The 27865-nt window shown below is 44.0% G+C and overlaps 1 protein-coding gene across 2 annotated transcripts in view; it reads left to right on the plus strand.

The window, feature by feature from the left end:
- GLI2 (GLI family zinc finger 2) overlaps positions 1-25629 on the plus strand; it is a 251506-nt gene extending 225877 nt beyond the window's left edge. For both annotated transcript variants that reach the window (XM_084829566.1, XM_084829556.1), the window contains exons 9-13: positions 3982-4131; positions 6259-6423; positions 10971-11252; positions 16990-17326; positions 19325-25629. In XM_084829566.1, the coding sequence (XP_084685692.1) occupies positions 3982-4131; positions 6259-6423; positions 10971-11252; positions 16990-17326; positions 19325-21672 (3282 nt within the window). In that variant the 3' untranslated portion in view covers positions 21673-25629. The remainder of the gene's footprint in view (positions 1-3981; positions 4132-6258; positions 6424-10970; positions 11253-16989; positions 17327-19324) is intronic.
- The last annotated feature ends 2236 nt before the right edge of the window (positions 25630-27865 follow it).

A 27865-nucleotide genomic window follows, 5' to 3' on the forward strand; every position in this document is an offset into this window, starting at 1 on the left:
ATTCGTAATAATGTAGTAGTAGCAGGGAGCGGGCAGGAAACAAGACTCTCTCTCATTGGTTGAGCAGCCCCTGCCAGGCTGATGATGTTCAGTTCTACTCCGCCCACCCCATCCGGAAGTATGTTTGTTTCAAGCGCTGTGTGACCTCTGAAAACCAGATATTAAAGGTCCCATACACTCAGCTTATCTTGCTTTGTGTGTCCCTGACGAACCAAAGCTGATTCCATGAAAATCTGGGTAATACTCCAATGAGCTTATCATTCTGTTGTCGTGAAGATTCCTCCACCCCCACCCCAGCCAGGTGTAGCATTCCATTTATGTATTTTTTTGTATGTGGCTCTTTGGCCCTCAAAGAGTTCATTTGTGGTTCACATAGGATGATGTATATGCATATCTGTCAAGCACCCAGATCTGAATGTTGGTAAATACCTGAAGCGAGTGACAATGAGGGTAGGTCTGACAGCCTCCCTCCAAAAGGACACTAACGCTGAGGGAATGCACCAGATCTTGGAGTTTTATAACAGGCAGTGGCAGAATGGGATGGGATTGGCTCTCTGAGATCACCTGGTTTCCAGGACCATAGAATCTGGGTAATGGTGTCAGTTTCCCAGCCCCAATAGCCTGTATTTTCCTCTTCCGATCGATGACCTCGGTGGTTCAGGAAGCAATGCCCAACCCACAGCTTTCCTGGTTCAGGCCCTGTGGCCCCTGACAACTTTATGTGAAAAAAAATATTATCTGCAGAAACACCTGCTTGGCAAAGCAAAATAAAACAGCCATTTTCCCCTTTCGCCTTTATCAAAGATTGCAAGTTTATCAGCCTTGTAAACTGACAATTATCATCAATTCTATAATAGGTTTAATTGTAGAGGAAATTGGGGGGACACATATCCCAACTTCTATGGTCTGAAGAGTATGACTGGCTTTTATTTTCTCCAGGTCTGGCAAGACCAACCAGTCTTAAAAGCAGGCCTGATTAGGGACTTCCCCTCAGTTTCATGTAGCTTCCCCATTTAACACCTCACTACAGCTCACCTGGCTGAAACACACTGGAGGTGAGAATATTTTTTGGGTACTTCCAGATGGATAGCTCCTAGTGCTACTAATCAAAAGGCATTGTGCAGCTTTTCCATTAACAGATTTTTTTTCAGGAAAGAATGTGGAAGAAACAGTGGGAAAATTCAGGAGGGCTGCAAATGGAAGACAACGTCACCTGGATGATCCCCCCCCCCCCCTAAATGCTGTGTCTGGGGCAAGGCAATTGCACAATGAAAGCCTTGCCCTGTTTCAAAAAGCAGAGCACGCAAGCTCTCCTTCTGCCGTCCACTAACCCTGATAGAGTGATTAAGGCCCTTTTCATCACTCATTTCACTTAGGGTAATTTTTAATGACACAGCACCAGGTGGGGGATACTTCTAGTCTCAATACACCACCTCTGCATCTGCGTGGGCAAGCAGGTCACCTATAATGACAAGCCATGAGGTAAAGCTGACCTTACTGTGTCCTCCAGTGTCTCCTCCCTTGCCACCCGCCATTTTCCCCATGCAATATTGAGGGCACAGTGGTAAGGTCAACTTCAGTGTGCAGCCATCACTACAGATGACCAATTCTCCATGTAGTGAAGTTGTAAGCAGCCCAAATGAGATGCTACAGTATCTGCAAGGAGTTGGTGGTTTACCTAGCTACATTATGGGAAGCCTTTTTCTGTCCCTTGGTTCATCTATCCTAATGAGCATATTTACACAATAAATTTACCAGTTATGTACTCCATTCATTGTCATGGCTTCCCCCAAAGAATCCTTGCAAATTAGTTTTGTGAGAGTCCTGAGAAATCTCAGTTAAGCAGCCCATCTCCTCAAACAACAGTATCCAGGAATCCTTAGGGTGATGTAATGCCTATTAAACCAGTTTGAGTCTGTGGTGCAGATATGCCCTGAGCAACCATGTGTTTAGTTAGTCACTAAATACATCTACTGCATGTGCAAGAAAGAGTGTCACTTTCGACAATATGTGGACACCCTTCTTGCACAACCTGAGTGAGTGTATCATAATATATATACTATCGTGAAGGGGAAGAACCACAATTACTAGCCTGTATATTTAAAGTATATCTAACAGCCTCGTGTGGCGCAGAGTGGTAGGCGGCTGTATAGCAACCAAAGCTCTCCCCACGACCTGAGTTCAATCCCAGCGGAAGCTGGGTCCCAGGTAGCCGGCTCAGGTCGACTCAGCCTTCCATCCTTCCAAGGTCGGTAAAATGAGTACCCAGCTTGCTGGGGGGAAAGGTAGTCACGACTGGGGAAGGCAATGGCAAACCACCCCGCTACAGTCTGCCACAAAAACGCTAGCGCAAGCGGCGTCCCTCTAGGGGTCAGCAATGACCCAGTGCTTGCACAGGAGGAACCTTTCCTTTGGGACCGCGGTGGCTTAGTGGTTAAGACGCTGAACTGCAGACTGGAAGGTCGGCAGGTCAGCAGTTCGAGACCCGAGTGCTGCGTGACGGAGTGAGCTCCCGTCTTCAGTCCCAGCTTCTGCCAACCTAGCAGTTCGAAAGCAAGAAATTGCAAGTAGATAAATAGGTACCGCCTCGGCGGGAAAGGTAACAGCGTTCCGTGCACCTCGGTGTTCAGTCATGCCGGCCACATGACTACGGAAGCGTCTTCGGACAGCGCTGGCTCTTCGGCTTAGAAACGGGGATGAGCACTGCACCCTAGAGTCGGACACGACTGGTTGGGGACACCTTTACCTTTTTATATTTAAAGTATTCTTTATAACAGGGGTATTGAACCTCAGACCCACAGGCCAAAATGGCCTACCCAGGGTCCCAATCCAGGCCACCTGGGGTCCCAAGATGCCCACATTTCCTTTCCCTTGATTGCCAGACATTTGGTGGTTTCCCAGCTTGTGGGGGGGGGGGGTGTTTCCCATTCTAAAGGTTGAAATGCCTCTCCTAAGGCTTAGTTACTGGCAAGAAGAGCTGAAAGCAAAAATATGCTGGTAGTTTTGATATTTTTGTCCCCACCCTTTTGTTTTTGTCCCCATCCACCACTGGAATGCAGCCCTCCAGAGCTTTGTTTCCAAAACTGAATTTCACCCTCAGGCTGAAAGTGTTTCGAGACCCCTGCTTTATAGGCTACCATATCAGCAAAGCCCTGGTTGAGTAGCAATATTTTTGGAACACATTAAGTAAATTGTAACTGCTACGTTGTGAGAGATGTGCCATTATACTGACATCAAAATCAACCCAGTGATTCTCTGAGATTTAAATTCAGAGATTTCCAAGACCCCAAAAATGGTCTTAAAGTGTATAGGTGCAGTTCTACTGCCATAGCAAAGCCGTTTGACTCTGTAGTTTGCCTGAATGGAAGACTGCCTGAAAACCAGACATAAACTGCTCCAAGTCCTTTGTAAGTATAATAAACCTAAATGAATTACCCTTATCCCCCAAGTCTACTCTGTCCACTTGATCACACTGGCTATCATTTAAAAAGGGTTTTGTCCAGAGAAGAATAGAACTCTGTGGAATACAACTCCAAATTTGACCAGACCTTTTTGTTCCTCTTGAAGGCCATAAATGACTCTTTGGAATCCATAGCTGCTCATCATCCATAGCGTTGAAGCACTGTTCCTTAATGCCCTTGCCCAGTTACTACTTACTTATTTAATTTATTTTAAATCTTTTTATGCCACCTTTTGAAGGAAAGCCTCCTCAAGGCTGTTGACAAGATAAAAAATTAGAACAATAAAATACAATGTGCAATTAACTAAAGCAGCAGCATAAACAATTAAAACAACAGCGACCGCAAAAACTCCAATTTCTAAAATAAAGAAAAGCAGACAGGAACATCCTGGTCTTGAAGGCCCATTTAAGGGAGGGAGCCTCACACAACAAGACTTCTGCGAGTTTTATTGGAAGAAGTGACACCAGTGTTGCTGACTTTTCTTATGTAACAGTCCAACTTCTTCTTTTCTCTCTCCCAGCACATCAATAATGATCACATTCACGGGGAGAAGAAGGAGTTTGTGTGTCGTTGGCAAGAGTGTACACGGGAGCAGAAGCCATTCAAAGCGCAGTACATGCTGGTAGTGCATATGCGACGGCACACTGGAGAAAAGCCACACAAGTGCACGGTGAGACACTGACACCATAAGCCTACACAAATTGGTATATTGAAATGTGTTGGACAGAATCTCATCATGTCTATGTACGCACAGACCAGAACTCAATGGGTAGTATCCAATGTTGGTCCTACTCAGAACCATTAAAACGAATGGGACCTAAGATAGTCATGACTAACTTAAGTCCCATTCATTTCAATGGTTCTACTCTACGTAGGACTAACATTGGGTACTACCCAATGTAAGAATCTTAAGGCATAGATACATGCTTGATAAACTTGTTAGACTGTGACCCAATTCACACATAACAGTGGCAAACCAAGGGTTAATTAACCCATGATTGCTGCAGCACATATCAGGGGCATTCCACTCTAGAACGAAGAACTCCTCCCACATATTGCTCTAATATGTTAAACCTCAGCTGGGGGAGAGTCCAGGTTCATTGTGCAGTAATTTTTCAATGTGTGTTTGGTCTTTAAAAACACATTTGAGAGGCAAGGAGCCTGACTTGAACTAAACTAGAGACAAGCCTAGGGTGCAACTTGTGCACACATCCACATTCCGAATAAGGGGTGGGTTGGAGGAGATGTCTAACTTCAGTCTTCAGTTGTCACATTTTGATACTGAGATCAGGCCAGGCAGGGAATAGAAAAGTTGAGCAGCCACCTGTCCTGTTAAGATGCCCTTTGTTCACATTTCTGCACAAAGCTGTTATGTGCTGGTTTAAAGAAGCCACATTACCATTTATTTCCACTGAGCCAAAGCCATTTTTCAGTACATTTAAATGCCATCTAATCCCACACAGTGGCCCTGTTTACACATAACGCTAAGCTATGATGGTTAGGGGATTTCCGCTAACCATGGTGGCTTAGCGTGTCATGTGGGGGGAGAAAACCACATTCCTCATGATTAGCAAGCCAACCCGGCTAACCACCCCCCTGCAACAGGGTTAAGGAGCCCCAATGTGGCTTACCGTGTCATCTGGCGGGCTCCCCAGTGGTTAAAATGGGCTCCAGTGGACTTCCAGGCCACAGCCATAAAGTCTGCCAGCTAGAGCATCCACCACTGCCAGTCTAGCCTCCACGGACTTTCTCTATGGTTGTGCAGCCATTTCAGTCACTGGAGCAGCCACTGGGAGCCTGTTAACGCCATGGAGGACAATGGGATGCGTGCTAACCACGCTGCAGCGATCACCAAGTCACTATGGAGGGGGGCAGTTACAGGAAACACGCAGCGCTGCATCATTCCCAGTCGTGTGACGGGCGTGCACATCGTTGTTTCACTAACCCCCCTGTCCGTAGTTACCCTAACCACCCTCCCCCCCATGCATGTGAACAGGCCCAGTGTGTTAGGGCAGCACCACATTGGCACAGCCACGTTGAGGCTATACTGGTTTTCCTGTTGCATGAAGTGCAGAAGATGTATTTCTATCTCTGTGCCTTGGCATGTGCCTTTGGGAGCCTCAGCCCAATCGCAGTGCTCAGGCACGCACACAGGTGTTTAAAAACATGTGTAAGTTGCCTACATTTAACATGTTTGATGTGGGAAACACTGGCATGACACTGGTGTCTCCAAAACTATCATTTTTGTAAAATGTTTTTTTTTTACTGCCACTTGTTTTATTTTTAATGGTATGTTTAATGCTGCATTTTAAAATCATCTTTTCCCATGTTTTAGCTGCTTCGATACTTGTCTTGTATTTTAAACTTATTTTAAATTATTGCTTTTAAAACTTGTAAAAAATTCGTTTGTGTGTTATCATTGGAATCATTGTATTTGTTATCATTGTGTATGTTTATGTGACAGCTTTGGCTACAGGGTGACAATAATAACAACAACAAAAACAACAACAACTCAATTTATTATTGATTATTATTGTTGTTATTATTATTAAGCCATATATAGTGTGCATCATGATAGCCATACAGAGTGGGCTGGGCTTAAATATGCAGGCACATGCATTAAATCAGCTGCCCAGATTATAAATTGCATTTTTTTAAAACTCCCTCACCCCCCAGCCTGCTCATGAAAGCCAAGTTCTGCCTGAGATTTATGCTCTTTAAGGAGGTGGAGATTAAAACCAGATGAGATGGAAAAATGCCTCCAGCTGATTAACACTCTGATTTTGTTTTCTTTTAGTTTGAGGGTTGCTCCAAAGCCTATTCACGGCTAGAGAACTTAAAGACACACCTGAGGTCTCACACTGGAGAAAAGCCTTACGTCTGTGAACATGAAGGCTGCAATAAAGCCTTTTCTAATGCTTCTGACCGAGCAAAACACCAGAACAGAACACATTCCAATGAGGTAGGTGAAGTCCGTTACCACAAACTGGATGGGATTTTTCTTTAAAAGGCTGCTAATAATAAACACTTTACACACAGGGATTGTGTAATATATATAATAATGGCAACCTGTTTTTAAACATTTGCTAGTTTAATATTTATGAATTCAAACTTAGAAACCCCAAACAGTTGAGCAAACTTTCTCCTATGCCTCGCACCTGAACCTTAGTGCTCAATACATGCAAAATGCTTCCTGATCCAAATTTTGTGGCTTGAGAATGAAACCCACGGAGCTGGGATCCAGGCACTCGAATGTTGTCTCTGCCTTGTGGACACATGAGGCTGGAGCACGAGACAAACACTTTGTTATGCTTTGCTAATTAAGATCCGTTATTAGTAGCTGGGGGAGGGCAGGAAATTGCATTTATTGTAAAGCATGTGATGGTCCGCTGCAAATGGTTAATGCGGAGGCTGAAATTTATATTACCACTAATTAAGCAAATGGCAGGAAGGGGGGTGGGAATGTTCCAAAGTTCTGAAAACAGCTGTGACTGGGCAGAGTTTTGCCTCTAGCCTCATTTGTAATGATTAATATGAATTATTATGAGCAAGTTAGAATGGAATGAGCACTGGACTTTTAAAGTGACAGCTTCAGACCCAACAGCTTTGGGTGGCATCATGCTAGTGACATCGCATTGATATGCCACACTATCAATTATGAATCTCCCCTAACAACTCGCTGCTTCCTTTTGTGCAAACCAGCTCTCCCTGAAATCAAATAATGTGGTTGTTTCATCACCAAGAGGGCTGGTGATGAAACCAAGATAGTGGGAGTGAGGGTTGGTGGCAGGAGGAAGGAAAAAGCTACGAACATGCTGGCAAAAAGGGAAGGCACTCAGTGCCTGTTATCAGGAAGGGAAGACTGAGGTAATTCTTGATTTTTGCCAAGGGGGAGAAAAAGCCAGTAAATTAAGGGCACAATCCTCTGCATGTTTAGACAGAGAAAAGGCCTACAACTCCCAGCATTCTCCAGCCAGCTTTGTTGTAGGCCTTTTCTCTGTCTAAACATGCATAGGATTGCACCCTAAGGTAGTAAGATGATAGGGCCAATCTGTGCCATTTCAGAAAATAAAACATTGCGCATATATATATATATATATATATCCCACCTTTCCACCAACAAAGCTTGCTCAAGGCGGCTCACAATAAAATAGATTAAAAACAAAATCTTAATTAAAACATAACATAAAAAGAAATAAATTAAAAACACATAATAAAAATAAATAAACAGTACCCAACTAATTAAAAAACCCTTCACCAACAGTCCAGCTTATATGCCAAAGCCTGCTGAATAAAAACATCTTTGCCTGCTGGCGGAAGGACAACAGAGAGGAGGCCAAACTTTTTCCTTCAGTCGTTTGTGCTGTATATGGGTGGAATGGGCTTGTCCTGGGCATGAGAAAAAAGTTGCTTGAAGTTTAAACACAGGAAAAAATCAGAGGGGCCCCAGGTCAAGTGCAGCCGGTGTGTGTGGCAGGATTTCTATATGCTGGGTTTTGGGGACCCTGCTTTAACAGCGCCCCCAGGAAACCCAGTGCATTGAAATCTGCAGTGCCATTACTTGCATTGACTCTGGTCAGCAACTAGTTTTACAAGATGGCCACACTGGGGAGGAAATACAGTGAGGTGGAAATAGAGTGAGGTCAGAGTTCCATCCATTCTCCTAAGCCGAGTGCCAGTTGGAATGCTCACTCCTGCCTCCACATAGCCTTCTTGCCTCCGGCTAAGCAACTTGGGTAGGGGGAAGCTGGGGCCAGATTTGGTTCTGGAATCTCTACTTGTGGATTCTTCCAATACTCAATCCCAAGGAGACCCGATATTGTAATCTGAATTGGCTCAAGAGGGCCACGCACAGGAGAAATTTGCACTCATCATCTCAGGCCCAGTTATGTGTCCAACCTCCTAGAGAGATGAGATTGGTGGGTACACAGGACAGGCAGTTGTGGAACACACTCCCCAGGGAGGTAAGCCTAGCCTCCTCTCTATTGACCTTTAGATGGCTGGTGAAAACAACATGGTTGTACCAAGCCTTTCGTGCTGCCCTGTGATTTTATTATGAATCCCTGGTTTTATTGTACAAAACGTCATCCAGCTTTTTGGAGTTTATATATTTTTTTAGTTTATATATTTTATTCTTTTTAAATTGATTTTATTTGTAATCCTGTTTGTAACCTGCCCTGAGAACATAAATTGTTTGGCAGATTAAAAGTAGAATAAATAAATTGTACATTGCCTCAAGCACTTATTGAATGGAAGGGCAGTCTAAAAATATTCCAAATAAATACTTTTTAAAAATAAAAAGTTCAAGAACTTTTTGGGAAAAGCAGTGGGAAAATGTTTATGACAGAATTCATAAGGTCAGCCCTCATGAAGTGGGAGCATGAATGATAAGTCCTTTATTTCGTGCTTCCTATGCATTCAAGAATCTAAACAGCCTTTTAGGCTTTGGTCATGGTCTGTTGCTACCCAAACTCTTCATGAAAAGTATCCTTTCCCATTTTATATATTACCCCATTTTACCCTAGCTCCTGGGCAAAACTGGACATGGGATGAATATGAGGCAGTTTGATTGCATGGGAAATGGAGGTCTTACCCTATTCTCCTCCCCTATTCAAGTCAGACTATGCCCTGGCCCACTCCCCCAACTTAAGGTGGAATTCTTCTGGATAAGCAGAGCACAATGTGAATTAGAATGAGGCAAAGAGATACGCAACTAAAGTTGGGAGAAGGTATACCTGCTTATTCTTGCATGGTCCCCTTGCAAGGCCTCAGCGGAAAAGTACTTTAAGCAGCTGTTAGCCTGAAATGGCACTTTTTATGAATCCAGCCCTTCAGAAACAGCACCAGAGTTATCTTGCCCTAGCCAGTTTCTGCAAATGCCTTTTGGATTTGGGAATGGATCAATTGCATGGGAGGTGGAGAGGATGCCTTCCTGTTTTCTTACTTCTCTTTCCAGCTGTGTAACTCTAACTTTCCTTATTTGTGCTGTGGTTATCAGTGACTCATGATTTCAAGAGTTACAGCACTATCATCTTCAAAAGCCCTGCGTGCCTGTGGATTTTACTTTACAGCGGAATGGCTACCCAGCTGACAGGTGATGGAGGAGCAGGGAAGATTTGATGGATTGAAAATCCAACTTGGGTTGTCTCTCTGGCTTTCTGTAAAACAGGATGCCTCTTTCCCTCCCACCACCCTCATAGCCTACTAGATTTCAACAGGATGGTTGCCTTGAAAAGACTCCCTGCACATCCCAGCCACATCCCAAGCTAATCCTGTTAACATTCCTGTGGCAACTGGAACAAATGCAAATCAAGCAAAATACTATTAGGCAAGGTGTTTGAGCATTTTTGGTAGGAACCCCATGACAATTTGCTAAAGTTTGTGTTTTGACTCAGACTTTGCAAATTTGTAGTGTAAAATGTGAACATACCCTTCCTAATCAGAAGTGCAGCACATATCTATTCCAAGCAACTCAAAGGAAGAAGAAAAAATTGGTGCGTGAGAAAAGGCCTGCAGCATTGCTATATTTGAATTGCCCTTTGCAAGGGTTTTGAATAGCTGAGAACAGTGAGTAGACCCAAAGCAAGGTGACTGTCTCATCCAGCTGTATTTGAATGTATAAAGCTGCCTTACACCAAGTCTGACTAGTGGTAGACCATATTCTCTGACACTGAACTGTAGCCTCCCACAACCACCCTCAGCATTGAGTGGGGAACCCAGGAAGCTAGGATGCCAGAGGGGGGTCCTAAACCCAGTAGCCACAGAACCTTTTGTATATTGGAACACAAATAGGGCTTACAGAAAGCACTGCATGCTCAGATACAACAGACTCAAGGTTGGAGTGTCTAGCATAGCATGGAGGATTTTCCTCCCTCTCTTATAATACTAGAACCTGGGATCATCCAATGAAGTAAATGGTGGGAGATTCAGGACAGAAAAAAGGAGCTACTTCTTCACACTGCGCGTAGTCAAGTCATGGAATTCGCCACCAGAAGATGTAGTGATGGCCACCAACTTGGATAGCTTTAAACGGGGATTAGACAAATTCATGGAGGATAAGGCTATCAATGGCTACTAGTCATGATGGCTATGTATTGCCTCCAGGATCAGAGCCAGTATGTGTAAAGATGTGACGGCTTGGGCAGGGGGGAGAAAAATACAGAAGAAAACTGTTTTTTCCCAAAAATTTACTAGTCCCTCCCCCCTATTTTTTCTGTTTTTTTCTAAGCCTTCACATCTTTAATTCTGCCTCCCAATACCAGTTGCTAGGGAACATGAACAGGAAGGTGCTATGGCATTTATGTCCTGCTAGTGGGTTCCCACAGGCATCTAGTTGGCCACTGTCGAAAAAAGAAGGCTAGACTATATAGGCCTTTGCTCTGCTCCAGCACAGCAATTCTTATGTTGTTAACATGTCTGTCCCAGGCTGTCTTTCAATCAAAATTGTCCTCAAAAACATCAAATATTTCACTCAGCTTCATATAACTTTAAAATTGTTTCCATTGGCAGAAGCCCTATGTCTGTAAAATTCCAGGCTGCACAAAGAGATACACAGACCCCAGCTCCCTCAGGAAACACGTGAAGACAGTGCACGGGCCAGAGGCCCACGTCACAAAGAAGCAACGCAATGACGTTCATCTGAGACCGCCTGCACTTAAGGAAAATAGTGACAATGAAGCAAGTGCCAAGCAGAGTGGCAAAGCCGCTGAAGAGCGTGCTGAGGCAAACAGCACCACCAGAGGCACAGAGGACTGTTTACAAGTTAAAACAATAAAGACAGAGAATTCTGTGGTAAGAGAAGTACTTGCTTTGAAATGTTGATGATGCCCATTAAGTGATCAAGTTATGGCAAATGAAAAGTTATTAAGGCAGGCAGGTATTTGTAGTCCCATATTGCAAATGGGGGTGGGGGGACTGAGACTGAGGGACAGAGGCTTACTTTAGCCCAGGAATTTGGGACCTCTGGGCTGAGCTCTGAATTCAGCCCACCAGGCCTTCCCATCTGGCTTAAGAAGGCCTCAGGCAAGGCCCCTCCCCTCCCTGAAGCCCCTCCCCCAAAGCCATGGCCCCACAGAGAACAGAGAGACAGCAGGAGAGTGGCCCGCAAGGAGCACCCCTCAAAGGTGCATGATAGTGGCATGATCTTCGAAGATTCAAAAATTTGAAGATTTGAAGCTTCAAATCTTTGAATGTTTGAATCTTTGAAGATTTGAAGCTTCAAATCTTCAAATCTTCGAAGAACATGCCTGAATTAGAAAAAAAAAAATCGCGGAGAAGCCACGATTCTTCGAAGATAATGCCTTAATTAAAAAAAAACACTCCAAAGCGGGGAATAGGAGGGGGTAAAACTCAGTCTCATTTGAAGGGATAGAACAACCCCCTGCTCAATGCAGGAGGCCTGATTCCCAGCCGGTCGCTCATCCAACTACTGACTGGGGCTGAGCCTTCTTAGCTTCCGAGATCAGACAAGCGCACACACATCCAGCCCTTTGCTTGTTGCTGAGGAAACAATGAGTGCTGAGGAAGCTATGCGATCAGTAGCCGGAAGACAACATGGGGCCGTTGAGAGCTGTGATTGGACAGGAGGGAAATACAAACACCGCCATATATGGACAAGCAAGGGAGGGGACTACAACCAGATATGGTAGTGAAGGTGGAATATCAGAGCACATTAAGGGGAAATACTGGGATATCAGGATATTGAAAGCGGGAGCACGGAAGCAGGAAATTCCGGTTCCAATTCGAGGTGGGTATTGCGTAGTGTGAAAGACAGGCGGTGAAACCTTATTGGTAGTGAAAAACCCGTAATTGTAGATCGGCCCTCAGTCAGCTTTGCTCCGCCCTCTCCTTTCACTGGTCAAGGCTGGTGAGGGAAGAGTGAAGCCAGCTCTGGAGTGAACCTGCACCTCAAGGAACCACTCTTCACAGCACTGGCTAAAGGCTTCACCAACGCTTCGTCTTCTCCCATCCATACCTCAAGAAGCCTCTCCTGGAGGCCTGGCTCAGGGCTTAGGCCAACCCTTGCCCAAATTCCAAATCTAGCGACAGATGTGGGAAGCTGGCACATGGCTTCCCTCCCCACTTGCCTTTCCTGATCTTTGCTTCCCCCTCGCCCCACTCCCCTTTCACTGACTGGGGAAGGTGAGGGTGGTGTGAAGCCAGTTCCCAACTTGAGTGCTCCTTGAGCTGGCGGCTCAATCAGGAGTTGGATTGGGCCCTCTCTGCTCCTCAGCTGACTGGCACAGATCAGCTGAGGATTGGAAGAGGCCCTATTTTCATCCTTAGCATGAAAATGCTAAGTTTAAATATCCGTGCCCAGTGCGCCTCGATGGGGATGAAAATGCCCTTCCTACTCAGCTACATGGAAAAGTGTGTGGGAATGGGGGGCAACTGTGTGTCTGTATCTGTGTTTGTGAATGTGTGTGGAAAGAGGGGGGGATATGGCAACAGTGGCTCCACCTACTTTGGACGGTTGCTCTACCCACTGCTAGCATAAGGAGTTCGATGCCCCAGCCTGCGGCCAAATCAGCCGTCAGTCCAAAAATGTTTCCCTGCCTCTGCCTTAGGCCACCTAGTGAGTTCATGCCAGAGGTGAGATGTGAACTAAGGCTTTCTGAATTCACAGGAGTCTCTTAGCCACTTTGATACACTATGTGCCCTCAACTGCATTTTTATCATGTCTCTTACATACTAAGCAAAACTGCCTTGCCCAGAAAAGTGGGTTGCACTGAATATGTAACTGAGAAGATGATACAGAGAACAGTATTATCAGATGCCAAATATGAAGAGTCACAGCAGATGTTTAAACAGCATTTCCGTTGACATGTTTTTTAAAAATTATCACAATTCAGAGGGCTCTTAATACACTGCATTTCACATTCTGTATATTTGAATTGTCGAAAAACACATATTTCTGCTAACTGCCGAATGTCTGGGGGACCAAGTGAAATTATTTCCTTGTACTGAATACACAGAAGATACTCCTTTTCTGACCTATCATAAATCTGAAGTGCCTACAAGAGACATCAGTAGTGATCGTGTCCATATACACATACTCCATTTCCCAGTCTGCACTCAAGCAAAATATGCTATGGCCAAAACACCTGTCATATGTCCTCTTGTACTCTGTAAAGTGTCATGCACATGGAGGGTTTTATATACATCCTCATCCTCATCACCATCATCACCATTATCATCATCATCATCATAAACGCATTCTAAGTATTACATTAAAAGGGCCAAAAATTCTTTTACCTGTGGCATGGATGTCTCAAATCTGCCATTGTTTTTACATCTCTCCTATGCTCCATCAATAACCTCAGCCCTTTACTTTCGTGTTGGCTGTGTTCTAACAACCTGTTCTTTCTCCTCTTTTAACTTTCTCTACTCTACTTCACAAGGACAGTCGGTACTAAGGTGAGCAAATACACTGTCTTTGTCAAAGTCTCTGTACGCAAGACATGATGTGCTTTGTCCTATGTATGTGGCTAAACAAACCAACTATGTGGACACATGTATATTTTCTGCAGGTGCCAAGACAGAATATGTGTGGTAAAATAGCCATGGTCCAGTAGGTCTTGGTTTAAGTATCCATAATTCTTTCTACTTCATCCTTTCCATATTGGCATTCCGCCACTAACTCCTTTTTATGGCTTAATCTTCCTATTTAAGGTCCAGCAATTCATTTGTAGTGACAAACCCATCCCTGCCCAAAACGATAGGGTGGCACTGCCCTATGCAAGTGCAGTTTGGAATAGAGCCCTGTCCCCATTTAGACTAAGTTTTCACCTCTAGGTGTTCTAGGGTGTTGAAGCTACAATTCCATTAAGACAAAGGGGTGGCCATAGTGAAGCACTGCTATTTATATATGATATTGCAAAAGGTGTTAGCAATATTATATAGTTAAGTGTCATGCCATTAGCCCTTCTTGAGTATTTATTTATTACGTTTATATCCTACCTTTTTTCCTCTTACAAGGAACCCAAGGTGGTGTACATAAGCCTCTGCCTCCTCTCCATTTCAGCCTCACAACAACCCTGTGAGGTAGGTTTGGCTGAGAGCCAGTGACTGGCCCAAACTCACCCAGTGAGCTTCATGGCTGAGAGGGACCTAGAACCCAGATCTCCTGCGTCCCAGGCCAACAGCCTAACCACTACAACACACTGGCTCTCAGTACTGATGTCACATTATTAATCATGAGAAATATTTCATGTAGGATGACACCACGATGCCGCTTCCCCCCTTTCAGAGTTACTTTGCTCTGGATGGTATTGCCAGCATCCCCTTGTTAGCATCTCTCCATTTTCTAGTAAAGGTTAGAAAACACAGGCTTTCCTGTTCTATCTGTGAGTAGCCTAGTGACCTTGTCTGTCCATAAGGAAATGGGCAAAATCCCCCATTATATTCTATGGGACTGTGATGTTCTGGAAAACGAGGTAAACCTTTAAACCAAGGGTTATCTGGCATTCCAACTCTACAGCCATCTAGGATCAGCCATCATCAATCATCATTCCATTGCCCAGACAGCAAAAAAGCCCTTCCTTTGAGCCAGCAGAGAACATTTAACCTTTATTGCAAATAAATTACTTAATCTGAAATGTAATTCCTAATAAAAACATTTACCAAAACTAAGCCCGCAAATCATGCCTTTATCTGCCTATAAAGACTGTCAGCCAAACATGTTAGGATCCTTTGAACCGCAAGAAGCACACTGTGCCTGAAGCATTTTGGGTTTGATTCTGCTGCAGATAAACAGGCACACACTCTGCAGAGTTGAGAGGGGTTGGGGGGGGGGATCTACTAGTGTTCCGGGTTTATCTCAGAAAAGCATCAGGAGCTTAAGTTTCTTGAGCAGAGCACATACAGCGCTTCTTTGCAAAAGAAAAGAAAATTCACTCTCAAGGCTTTTAGCTCCCTGTTGTTTACATTCCAGTGCTTGAAAGAGTCTTAAAATTAACTTAATCACTTAAAATCACTTATCTTATGGAAAATCCTGTGTCCACACTATGGTGCCATCACACTTGTGGACAATAATGGACACATTGGCTTTATCACCTAATGAGGTTTTGTTTACACATAGGGTAGGTCTGGTTTAAATTAAACTTGATTGAAGCCTGGAGTGGAAGTCGCTGTTTGGTATGGCTTTTAATTCTTCTAATGTATTGAATTCCAGTGATGTGAGACTTAACATTTTCTACTATTCTCCCTGTCATATTAATTCAGATCTGAAGATTGCTAATTTTAACTTCATCATCACGAGTATCTAACTTTATAGTATTAGTTATGTAGTTAAAATGCAGTCTGACCTTTTAGAAAGCAATGTTGAGAATTATTGGAATAAGTGATACAAGTGTTAAGCGAATATACCCCAATTCCCATAGCACTTAATCTACTCAAGTTGGTGAATACAGCTCTCTGAACTAGAAGGACTGCAGGATTCTCTTTGGTGGAGGAAACCTGAACAAAAAATATTCCCAGTGAAACCTAATCAAAGGATGCTTTCATTTTTTAAATGAAGCTATTTGCCCTTTTTTTAGGTCGTTTTCATGAGTGCCAAAAAGTATCTATTGTTTTTAGGTATGTTTAGATATTTTGTGTTGTTTCGATGCTGAACTTCTTGTGCTATTTTTCTTTTTCTTATTTGCCTTCATTTGCCCTCACAGCCTTCAGTCTGATAGGTTGTGTTAACCCAAGCAATTTTTACCAACAACATCACAGCAATATATCTGATGGGATGAGGTCATGGACATCCATAAACAAAATCATGCAGGTCACTGTGGCTAATCAGATTAAGACCCAGTTCACATGTAATGACCAACCATGGGTTAATTAAGACCCGGTTCATACATAATGAGCGAGCAAGCATATTGCCTCCCACCCACTTGCTGCTTCCACTTTGAATCTGGTTTAGTAAACAACCCAGGAACACCAATTCCTGGGTTGTTCAGTGAGACATGCAAACCTGGCACTCTGGGTTGTTAAGGGAGAAACAATCCAGAGTTTTAACTCAACAACAAACTATGGGTTAAAACTCTGGGTTGTTTCTCCCTCATCAATCCAGACTGGCAGATTCAGACATCACAGCAAACAACCCAAGAACAGGGCATTCCTGGGTTGTTTGCTCAACCAGATGCAAAAGAGAAGCAGCAAGCAGGCAAGAAGCGGCACACTCGATCACTCACATGTGGCCCCACCAATCCATGGGTTGCCATTATGTGCAAACTGAGGCTAATGGCACTGTGGGAAAATGAGGCAGAGGACAGTGAGGGGAAAAGATGGAGAGGGAAAAAAAGAATGATGGTGAGAAGGAACAAGCAGGGGAACGAAAGGGGTCAGAACAATCCAAATGTTTGGTAAGGGTATGCGTTTCTTCAGTAATTCATTTGGCTGCCTCAACTGTGCTCATTTCGAGGTGGGTTGTGAAATGATATTATTATGGGCAGCCTTAGTTAACAGAGCTAGCCAAGCTGACCCTCGGGGAGAAGCCTCAAATTGGTTCGACCTTCTCCTTTTCCTTTGTTTCTCTAAGATGTATCAGTCCAGTCCTGGTGGCCAGTCATCATGCAGCAGTGAACCATCACCACTTGGGAGCACCAACAACAATGACAGTGGAGTAGAAATGAACATGCACAGTGGGGGAAGTCTGGGAGACCTGACTGCATTGGAGGATGGCACTCCTGTTGTGGACTCAACGGTCTCGTCTGGCAACTCGACCGTCAGCCTTCAGCTAAGGAAACACATGACAACAATGCAACGCCTTGAGCAGCTCAAGAAAGAGAAACTCAGGACAGTGAAGGATTCTTGTTCATGGGTGAATCCCGCACCACAAGTCAGAAACACCAAGCTGCCTCCCATCCCAGGCAATGGTAAGTCTGGCTGCTGCTTGATATGCATCCTCTCAATGTTTGATAGGCCTCTCTTCAGCTGTTTGCCTATAATCTATTGCACATCTTTCTTCCTCCCTTGAAAAGAAGTACAGGGATTAAGTGGGGATCCAAACCTGAAACATAGAAGGTGTTCCACACATGTGCACAGACTTTCATTTGCTTGTCTCAGCCTTGACATCAGATATCGCATTGCACTGTGGATGTACATATTTCCTACCCCCTATGTAGGGTGGCGGGACAAGCCTAGATTCTAACTTGAAACATAGAATGCTGTCCTAAGCATGCATACCAACTTTCATCCAGATATCTCAGTCTTCAAGGCAAATTGTATTGCATTGTGTTGTATATTCTTTTTGACCTCCTTAAAAACTGATGCCTGGGTAAAGCTAGGGTTCATACTTGAAACAGAAAATGATGTCTTGACCATGCACAGCAACTTCCCTTATGATGTCTCAGTCTCAAGGGAAATATCCCATCACATTATATTTTACATCTTTCCTGAACCCTTGAAAATGGCTGTGTGGATTGAGCTTGTGGTCCAACTTGAAACACAGAATGGTGTTCTGAACATGTGTATCACATTTCATTTGGATATGTCAGTGCTCAGCAAAGTTATTGCATTCCAGACAAACTCACAAAAGCAGAAGGCCAACACAAGTTAAACCAAAGGCCTCATTTCACTTATCCAATAAGAATAAATATGTACACACACACACACACACACACACACAGCAAATAAATGTATGAGGGAAGGGAAGTCCCCCTTCCCTTTCCAGGCAAATCTTCCTCCCCTGTCTCAATTTTTCATCCTGTAGTACAGGGGTGGGGAACCTCAGGGGTGGGAGCCAAATCGGCCCACCTGGAGTTCCCCTGGCCCCACCTCCTGGCCCCCAACCATTTCCCAGCTTTTGTGCAGTTTGTTCCCCATTGTAGAAGTTTGAAATGCCTCTCCTAAGGCTTAGTGAGTAAGAGCTTCAAGATAAATATGCTGGTTTTGTTTTGTATTTTGGCCCACCCCTTTTGCCTTCAGCCCCACCCACCACTGGAATGTGGCCCCTGAGAGCCTGTCTGAAATTGGATTTGGCTCTTGGACTGAGAGAGGTTCCCCACCCCTGCTATAGTACCATGGGCTCAGAAGAGAAATCTAAATGGGCTAGGAGGAAATATTTGTTTCAGTATGGAAATGGCACAGTCAGGTTTTTGTGATGTATATTTACAAACTCAGTAAGTGTGGAGTCCCTGAAGCATACTGAGTCAATAGGGAAGACTGGACATAGGAGGTTCAGATGAATAATGCCATAGACAGTGACTTCCGTTTCCAACTCTTTGGAAACATTCTTCACAGCTGATCAATTGTACTAGTTTAAATGAACCACTATGCCCATCATATTTTTCATTCTGACATAGCCTAGCCCTAAGAAATTATCTCACAGGCTATTTCATTGCTTATTAAATGTACGACCCTGCAGCAGTCATTTTATTGCCTTTCACTGCCCTCTTCCCTGATGTTCTGTGCCCTGTAATGTACATTTCCTTACTCTGGGGACAGATGATAGGTGTTTTTTCTACAAGAAAAGTATCTTTGCCGATAGTATCTGCCCCACAGTCATCTCTGATCAAACAGGTTTGGTAGGTTTTCACAGTACTTCAGACAATCTGTAAAACCTTATTTTTCCAAAGCTGATGGCAGAACAAAAGAAAGCGTGTACAACCATAGGAAATGATAGCTCTGTCATACTATCTTCACATTTCTTTAAAATGATTGTCTGTCCCCAGCCTATGGTAAGCAGCCCTTTTAACAGCCTGAATTTATATTACACGGAAGACATACAGCACAGATAACACCTGTGTATGTGGGGAGAAGGTGAGGTAAGAGAATGCATTCAAGTAACACTGTACAAGCAATGGAGTTGCCTTTCTTCTGCCATCTGTGACTAACAAGCCTACATCACTTTTTTCTTCATTTTTCTCCTTCAGGCTGTCTACTGGACAACATGGGTGGTACGTCTGCAGCTCTGCCTAACCCAAGGATAACAGAACTGTCCGTCAACGAGGTTACAATGCTGAACCAACTAGCTGAACGCCGCGACAGCTCCACCAGCACCATCAGCTCTGCCTACACCGTCAGCCGCAGGTCATCAGGGATATCTCCTTACTTCTCCAGCCGCCGTTCCAGTGAAGCATCACCGTTTGGAAACCGCCCAAACAACACGAGTTCTGCTGACTCCTATGACCCCATTTCCACTGATGCCTCCCGCAGGTCAAGTGATGCCAGCCAGTGTAGCGGGATCCCAGGTCTTCTGAACCTCACACCAGCTCAGCAGTACAGGCTGAAAGCTAAGTATGCTGCTGCCACCGGCGGCCCTCCACCTACCCCCTTGCCTAACATGGAAAGAATAACCCTGAGGAACAAAATCCCCCTTCTTGATGGGACAGAGCCTGTTTTGCCTCCCTTTCGCCTCCCTCCTGGGCCAAGGCGTTGTAGTGACAGTAGTGCTTACGTGTATGGGGCGACACCTGCGTTCTCACACGACGTGCCAGGCAATAGCGCAAGACGTGCAAGCGATCCAGTGAGGAGGCCTCCTCCTGGAGACCCGGCTTCCCTCCCTAGAGTCCTCCGCTTCAACAGCACCACCAACATGAGTCCCCTTCACCCTCCCGCAGACAGACGGAACTTCAACCTTCCAAACTTCATGCGTTCAGACGGAAGCCTTGCCAGGCACGTCTATTCCCCACGGCCTCCAAGTATTAGTGAAAATATTGCCATGGAAGCAATATCTGACGAGACCGATGGTTCTGTTGGCGATGACGATATTGTACTACCTGATGATGTAGTGCAATATATTAAATCACAAAACAATGGGATGACTGCAGATAACTCTTCCATGGGGTACAGAAATGAGATGCAGAACTTCCAAGTGAATGCAAAAGTGCAACATAACCATCTATTAAGCCAACGCAGGATGGCTGTTCCAGATGTGAGTATGAATCACACAGCTCCAGCGGTGGGTGGATGCCAAATAAACTTTGGGGCTGACTCTGTTTTGAGTAAAAACAACATGCCAGTCCAGTGGAATGAAGTTAGCTCAGGCACTGTCGATGTGTCCTCTGCTCAAACAAAGCAACAGTTCCCTCAGCGGAACTTAGCCGTAGTCCATCAGAAGCAGAACTTCGGCCAGTATCAGAACTTCAGCCATCAGCAGATGGGCCAGAGCAACATGAACGTGACCCTGCAGCAATTTGTGCAGAAGAATACAAGTGTGGATGGACAAAGGTTGAACTGCATGCACCCAAGGCAGCAGCAGGTGAATCCAAGTAACAATCCGGATTTGAACTCACTTGAAGTGTACAATCAGGTTCATCAAATGCTGAGCCCAAACACAATGGGTGGGGACTTCAATCAGCTGTCTCCTTCCTGTAATAGCATGATAGTGAAGCCTGCATCCCACATCCATTCTCAGCAGATAGAGACTATGGCTGATCCAGTTTCCATGGTCAACAGTAACAGAGAATGCCTAATGCACAATCAGGTCATGGAAGAACCAGGGCATCAGCAGAGCTTTTCATCTCAGCCAAGCCATATGAACTTCTCCATGACACAGGAGGTGTTCCATCAACCTTCTACTTTAATGACCTCAAATCAACAAAACTTTGAGCCACAACAGGATATGCTAGGTACAGTTGGACAGAGCTTCACTCCCAGTGTGGTATTGCCTCATCCTCCGCCTAATCCCATTCCAGCTAACAGAGCCCGAGGGATACGTGCTATGCAACAGTTGGGCTACATGAGAACACACCCAACTAATGATGTGAGCCCAGGGCAGGAAAGGGCAGAGCCCAGCCCCAAGAGAACAACTGGTATACCACCATCGCAGCCACAGCAATGTAACAATAGCATGAGGGAAAACCATTTGATGCACTATTACGGTCAAATACATATGTATGAACAAAATGGGAATTATAATAACCATGCAGACTGTAGTGTAAGACAGCAACAGTGTGCACTGAACATCAAGCCAGGCACCATGCCCTCTCCTGGAGCTAATCAAGTCTCAAGCACCGTGGACTCTCAGGTTCTGGAACCTCCTCAGATAGATTTTGATGCCATCATGGACGATGGTGACCATTCAAGTCTGATGTCAGGGACTCTGAGCCCAAGCATCCTACAGAATCTCTCCCAGAACTCTTCTCGCCTTACGACCCCCCGAAACTCCCTGACACTGCCATCTATACCAGCTGGAATTAGTAATATGGCAATAGGGGACATGAGCTCTATGTTGACCACCCTGGCAGAAGAGAGTAAATTTCTTAACATGATGTCTTAATGCTTAAAGCACAACTGTCTAGAAGTATCCAAGAGATTATATGCTAAGCAATTTTATGAATGTGCTTTTTTTAAAAAAATGTTTCCATAGGGTAGGCTCTTCTTTTTTTTACAAGTATTAAATACATTAAAGGGATTCCAAATAAGGGAAAATGTATTTGTACAAACATGTATAAACTATATAAAAGAAGCACTGAAAGGATGCACCTCTAGTATTATTTTTGTGCTTGTTTTTCAGGGCGCCTTTATTCTGGAATATTCCTTCTAAGTGACCATGTTTGTAAAAGAAAGGCCACATTTGGCATTGTGGTTTTTTGTTTTTGTTTTTAATCTGACCACCACCACCACCTCTTCCCTTTTTAGTTTTCAGTATCTCATAGTTTCTCAACCTTTCAACCTCAAAAGTAGATGGGACTTTGCCAAATGAGGAACACTAGAAAGTCATGTGCTAAAGTACTGAAAAGCAATGTTTCAAATGAAATCCTACCTTGTCAGCAGCACCTTTTGCTATCCCCTACCAGTTTTCCCCTAGTTATTGCTGCAAAAATGCAATTTCTTGCCCGACACAGTGACAAATTGGACATGTATCGTTTTGACCCAAATGCAAAAGCCATACTGTGTATGCTTTATGTTTAATGCTTTGCTTTGTGGCCAGAAGTGTGTGCATATGTGCGCGCACACATACAGAGCATTGTTTATAAGGCCTATATAGCTCTTTGTACCTTGCAGCTTAGCTGAAAAGCATCAGCTCCTGGACAGTTTTGCAGCAAAGTGCCTTAACTGTGCGTTAGTTGTTGAATCGTCAAGGCATCTCTTGGCCATTAACGTCAAATAAAGTGTATTGCCAGAAGCATGTATAAAATAAAGGTGCATTTATATAAGGCATTGCAGTGTTGCTAAAAAGACATTTGAGAGGGACACATTGATGGGGAGATGTGAAAGATTAATGCCCTGTTTTTTTTATCAGAGGGTATTTTTACAAGGTGATTTATATTATGGAGAATGTAGTGGAGGTTTGAAAATGCCACTAATTTAAAAATATGACTAGTAGGAGAAAGGTCCCTGCCGTGCATGGCATAGAATAGTTCTTTAAAGAATGCATATCACTCTTAGTTTCTGTTGACTTCATATTGGAGTTGAAAGTACAAAGAGGATCCTGCATGGCTTTTGGCAGTCCCTACTTCTCAGCATCGCCCTATCTTGCAGGGTTGTTGTAAGCTTTGAGTATCTTAGAGAAAGGCAGGATATGTGAACAAATGAAAAAGATGGATAATTAAGATCAGTGCTGTATGCACATCTATAACAATGATGTTGTCCTTTCCAAGACACGTGGCAATTGTGCAATCATATGGGTTGTATCCAGTGTTAGCCCTCCTTAGAACAGACCCAGTGAAATGAATGGGGCTTAGGTTAGACTAACATTAGATACAACCCTATGTATATAGTATTGTTGCCCACCAAGTGGTCATAAAATTGCCATGTGTGTCTCAAAACGCTGCTATATGTGTACATCACTGCACCAATAGAAAGACCCACACACTCCCGCGCGCACATATTCATCTCCACATTGTGGCAGTTTTGCGCATGAGAAAGTAGCCTCAAGTCTTCAGCATTGTGCACTTCATTCTGTGGAAATACTGCACAATTATATTAAATGATTCATGGAACACGGTGGTTTCTTTTTCTCCCCACATGGATCTAATTATTTTTCAAGCTTTGCTTCAATGTGCAGCGCTGCTGAAAATTATGAAACCTGGCAATCATTATTTAAGGGCCGCCTGCAAAAGTTTCTAGGCATAGAAACCTGTGCATGTACGCAAAGGAGTTCACTAGATTTGGGTTCATCTGTTCGAACACAAATCAATGGCATTGCACATCAGAAGACATCAGTATCCGTCGAGCAATCATCTCTATGGATTGTACCCAACACTATCCACTAGCCTAGTGGGACATTCAACTGCTGGCAAAATGGATTCCACCTCCCCCTTGCAGCTCCCCACTGCATGCCCCCCAAATCTGCTCCAGGTTTGGAGGCTGGGTCATTCTCCAAAGCAGATCTGGGAAGCATGTATGGGTGCAGGGAAGGAGAGGAAGGGGGCATCCCATTGAGCAAGCAGAAGTCCACTTGTATGACAGATATACCTTATCTGTTTTTACTGTGCATTTTGGTTGAACAGAGTTAAAACGATAGCACAAAGACATGAAAGCATAATATACCGTAAATTCCCTGCATTATGTATTTGTACAGTTTGATGATGGTGATATTTTACCATTATTTATTTTTTAATTTAAGCTCGGTTGTTCAAGGAAATATGGATCCACAGCCCCTCTTTGCTCACAACTTTGATCAATATTCTAAACTGAAGTTCATACATCTAGCCATCCCATACAGTCTCCTCCAGCATCATGCAAGGCTGCTGGTGGCCTATTAGCACAGCCAGAATTATGTAGAGCTGTCATTTCTATAACCTAGGAACTTTGCATAGGACCGTACATGCAACTACTGCAAATTGTACAGTCATAATGGCTTGAGCAAGGACCACTTTGTGCAGCTCACAATGACAATGTGTATTGCCTCCAGTAAGGGATATGGAGTCCCTTATTGTATTGTATCCAATAGGGAACGTTTGTTGTTGTTCAGTCGTTCAGTCGTGTCCGACTCTTCGTGACCCCATGGACCATAGCACACCAGGCCTTTAGCCTTGTGATACGTTCCATGGGGTTTTCTTGGCAAGAATACTGGAGTGGGTTGCCATTTCCTTCTCCAGTGGACCACATTTTGTCAGAACTCTCTGCCATGACCTGTCCGTCTTGGGTGGCCCTGCACGGCATAGCTTATGGCTTCACTGAGTTACGCAAGCCCCTTCGCCACAACAAGGCAGTGATCCATGAAGGGGAATAGGGAACATGGGGTCATACAAATGGCACCTCCACGTGATTCTTTCTGAGCTGCAACTCAGTGGGATGTCTTGCACAAGTGACCATATCAGGAAATGTGGATGTATGCACCTGTCCTAAATTACTATGGGAATAGAGGTCCACAGAATCACTTAGAGCACTGTCAGCTCCATAAATACAGTTATTTGGCATGTGCAGGGTTATTTGGCATAGCTGATTATATGCCAAAGGTGCTTTCCCTCCATGCAGTACTCACCCCAGGTCTGGTATTTGATGCCATGGAAAAGGATCCTGTTTCTCATGTCAAATGTTTCGTCTGGCAAAGCTTTCAGAGGTTAGATTTCCACATCCATTTTACATTGGTTAACCTTTCCTTTGGATGTTTCATGTATTGCTTTGATCGTGACTTTAAACATGTCAAAAATTAACATGAAAATTCGACATAATTAGAAGTCCAACTGAAATTGGTGTAAGCATCCAAAATGTATTGGTTTCTCATTCACAAAGGATGATGAAAGCTTGAAAAGTGGCTAAAAAGTATTGGGTCTTCTGAGTAATCCAGTATAACACATCTCAAGGAAGGGTAAGAATGTGAAAAATTCATGATAAAATGTTGATAAAATAAACTGGATTCTCATTCTTTAGCTAGGACTGAAACAGGGGAATTAGAGTTGTAGAGAACCATAATGGGCTAAGAATATTTTGGACGTCCCATGAATTAACCAATCACAATATTGCCTGGTGGCAAGGGTGCATATGGATATGAGCACTTGTAAACTGTTGGGGGGGGGGGAGAAGAAAAAATATCTGCTTAGCCATTACTTTCTTCAGCTTTACAATGGTGGTCTTCCTTTATTTACTGTAATAGTATTATAACAACAATACTGGCTCTGTATATATTCTGTATAGAAGACATTCATTATTAATAAGAGTACTGTAGCTGAATTGTTCTGTCTTTATATCTTCAGGACCTTTTTAGCTGTTTTCTACATCATAAGGATGGCAGTCACATGCTGAAACTGTATATAAAAGTTTTGTACATTAAAAAAGTAATTTTTTTCATGATTGCCATTTGTCATTATTAAGCCTGCAGTCACAGTAGAAAGATAGCCAAAGCACCATGCAGAATCATAGATTTACACATTACTTTTTTTTTTAAGTTCATGAGTAAGATGTTCTGTGTGTACACGTAAAAATGCAAAGTGTGAAAGTGACAAACACATTTGCAGGCACTCCTACAAGTATCCTTGTCAGGGGGCTGTGATAGGCTGCAGCTCCCTGTGGCGTGTACACTTGGGGAAATTCTAGATTTTTCTCTGCATGATGTGTGAGACGACCTTGATTGTTCTGGGTCAAATCCTGACCACTTGCCTATGCAAGGTAAACTATACTTCCTGTTGAATGGAAAGGTGCTCAGTTAAGAAATGACCCCACAACTGAATTTCTCAAAGGCACTGATATAATTCTGTAGCTTGTATAAACAAATATGACCAATGTGTCATTTTTTTTCCTATTTATTTCGTATCTGTATAGTTGGAAACAGGCATCTCTGTATAAAAGCATTTAAAATCCATTCTCCATTGAATCTGGTCATCTAAGAACATCCAGTTCTGTAGCTGCATGATGTGGAATTGTGGGATACGTGCAGCCCTCCAATGCTGCTTTGATGTCAAAGGAAAATGGCCTGGACACCAGTCATTTGTGACACACCTGGGCAGGAGCAGGAGCAAACATGAACCAGCCTATGATGCAGAGCAGGGTTGGGCAACTTGTGCCCCTCCAGATATTTTGGCCTACAACTCCCATCAACCCTCACCATTGGCTATGCTGGCTAGGGCTGATAGGAGTTGTAGGCCAAAACTTCTGGAGGGCCACAAAGTGCCCACCTCTGATGTAGTCCGGCATCCAGTCCTGCTTGTCTTTCCATTGCTGCATTGCTGCCTATCTCACATCTCAACAGATTAGTGGCGAAAGCCGTCTCCAGGCATGGGAAACGAGCTGCTTCTGAAGACTATTGGTCCATCCAGCCCAGTATTGCCTATTCTGACTGGCAATGACTCTCCAGAGACTCAGGCAGAGATCTTTGGGATCACATGCTACCTGATCCTTTCAACTGGAGACTGTGGGAACTTAACCTAAGACTTGCATGTGATGCAGGTGCTCTAACACTGAGCTATGGCTCCTTCCCAAAGAGGGTCACCATTTCATATTTTAGACTTGACTACTGGCCCATTCTGTCTTAACAGAGTTTAGAGAAAGACACCCTTACAAAGCATGGTGATAGGGGAAAAGGCATGGGATCCAGGTTCTCCCCCCTCCCCGCACAGGAGTATTGCCTGAGGGCCAAACTACACTTTTTACTAATCACATTGGTATAGTTGAGCCTGCTATTTTTCTTTACTTTCATATCAGTGTGTGTAGTCCCAATCCTGATCATGGCACTTTGGGAAAGGAGTTTAAGTTGACCTCCTCCCAACCCCCCACCAATGTTTTCCCTGAAATTCCATGCACACCTGCGTAGCGCCCCCCTCCAAATCTCCATTGATTCCAACTAGGGATGTACTGATTCTGTTAAATCCATTCTGTCTGTGTTCCACAGATTGTCAGGCATCCTTTGTTCCATCGTTCCACTCACTGATGGAATCATATTTTTTTAGGGATCTATGAGAATTTCATACCACTTGTGCTAATGCTATTTGCACAAATCCCCCCCCCCCCCGTTTTTGTGGTTTTTTAAAAATTGCTCACAAATCTGCTGAATCTGCATGGCTCAGAAAAAGCCAGGTCGGATTCATAGAAATCAAAACTCATTTGAATCCATTGCAGATTTCTCTGACATCCCTAATTCCGGTGCAGAATTTGGAGGTGGGACCAGGGACTGCAAGGGGAAGAGGGACTCCATGAAGATTGCCTCCTTCCCTGTTCCATCAGTGGAAATGCTTTGCTGGATCCGAACCCTTCCCAGATGGAAGGAACCCTTCTGTTCGTGGAAAGACAGCCATGGATCCAACCCAGGAACTGCAGGATGAGTCATTAAAATAGCTGAGCCAGCATCAGGGCTACACCTTCTTCTGTATTTTTATATTCCCCAGCATTCTCCAGCCAACAGGACTGTTCTCTGTCTAAACATGTATAGGATTGTGCCCTTATTGGTTCTTATTTAAACCCATGATCATGACAGCACACTTGCCAAAAAGAAAGACCACCTCTGTCCTAAATGCTAAATCTTGTTGCACACCAGTCAAGAGCAGTCACTCCAGTCCGTCCCCCACCCCACCTTGTCACTGAGAGGCTCT

The sequence above is a fragment of the Heloderma suspectum genome, chromosome 1 (assembly GCF_057233095.1).
Source record: "Heloderma suspectum isolate Gila_16-S chromosome 1, 16-S_ref, whole genome shotgun sequence".
Lineage (NCBI taxonomy): Eukaryota > Metazoa > Chordata > Lepidosauria > Squamata > Helodermatidae > Heloderma > Heloderma suspectum.